Source organism: Acanthisitta chloris, unplaced genomic scaffold (genome assembly GCF_000695815.1).
Source record: "Acanthisitta chloris isolate BGI_N310 unplaced genomic scaffold, ASM69581v1 scaffold26292, whole genome shotgun sequence".
NCBI lineage: Eukaryota > Metazoa > Chordata > Aves > Passeriformes > Acanthisittidae > Acanthisitta > Acanthisitta chloris.
Genome location: NW_008662540.1, coordinates 7,238 through 8,546, shown reverse-complemented (window position 1 = coordinate 8,546; position 1,309 = coordinate 7,238). Strand labels below are relative to the sequence as shown.

At 54.7% G+C, this 1,309-nt stretch overlaps 1 protein-coding gene across 1 annotated transcript in view; it reads left to right on the top strand.

The window, feature by feature from the left end:
* Window positions 1–473: 473 nt before the first annotated feature.
* The window catches only part of POLR1E (polymerase (RNA) I polypeptide E, 53kDa), a gene marked incomplete at its 5' end in the record, with an annotated part of 2,011 nt that continues 1,175 nt past the window's right edge, over window positions 474–1,309 (top strand). Inside the window, 2 exons of the mRNA XM_009070643.1 lie at window positions 474–607; window positions 1,139–1,176. Of these exons, the coding sequence (XP_009068891.1) occupies window positions 474–607; window positions 1,139–1,176 (172 nt within the window). The remainder of the gene's footprint in view (window positions 608–1,138; window positions 1,177–1,309) is intronic.

The following is a 1,309-nucleotide window of genomic DNA, read 5'->3' as shown; positions in this document are numbered from 1 at the left end:
GCGCCGCCGAGCACGTCGACAACGAGACCAAGGAGGGGAGGTATTGCTGCTGCCAGCAGCCGCTGCAGGCTAGGGCTGTGGGAAGGAAAGCTCCTGCTGCCTCACCCCACAGTGCCCAGGCTGGTGCTGCCCCTGGGGCACAACAGCCCATGCAGCTCTAGGATGGGGGAGGAGTGGGAACAGAGGTGTTGGTCACAAAGGACCTGGCAGTGCTGGTGGCACAGCTCAGTGGGAGCCAACAGTGTGCACAGGTGGCCAAGGAGGCCAAGGGCATCTTGACCTGGCTCAAGGACAGTGTCACCAGGACTAGGGCAGTGATCATGCACAGGCCTCCATGGGGCAGAGGGAGATACTGGATCCACGCATGGCAGAACAATCCGTGCCTTGGTAACGTGGGGTGTAGCTCTGCAGGTGAGGAGGTGCATGGCAGCAAGGTGCCCTGCGGGGAGCTGACCTTCCCTGCTGTCTTGCAGCCTCTGCTCATTTGTTTTGGAGGAGCTGAAGTTGCTGCCCGTGGATGAGAGGAGCAGGGATCACAAAACACGATGCCTCTGGTTCCTGGACACCCTCATCAAGTTCGGCCACCTGAAAGTGATCAAGAAGAAGCGTAAGAGTTTTCAGCTCATGAATTGCTTTTGGGAATGTCTTTGTCATCCTGACAGGATGACAGCTGAGCCAAGGGGGATGGATTGCCTAGGGAGGTGGTTTCAGAGTTGTCTGGATCTGGCACTGGAGGATATGGTTTAGGCTTTAGGGATTCCAGCAGTGATAGGTTAAGGGTTGGACTCGATGACCTTAGAGGTCTCTCCACGTCTGATGATTCTGTGATTCTAGTGGGTGGCTGTAAATATCCTCCTGCATTGTGGAAACACAGGAGTCATCTGTAGGACCTGGCTAAGGAGGAATGATCAGGGACTTACTAGTGTGGTTCTAGCTCTAACAGTCCTTTGTGGCTGGAACATCTCCTGAAAGGATTCTGTCAACAGGACACACATAGGTGTTTTGGGCTGTGCAGTGTGGAACTAGGAGACCCCTTTGGTAAAGAAAAAGGCTGTTGGGAGGCTCTCAGGCCTGAAGAAGGATGAGACCTAGAAATCAAGTGCCCAAGTTGCTTTTAAGTTCTGTGTTGCTGGGAGAGGAGATAAATGGGATTGCTCGGGCTGGACTCTGATCCCTGTGGGGTCATTCCCATTGGGGATGTTCTGGGATGATCCATGCTGAGTGTTGGGGTGGTGCACATGCTGCTGTTGTGGTTGGGGCTGGGCAGAGTGTGAGCTCCTCATCCCACAGCACAGCCCTTTCTGCCCTA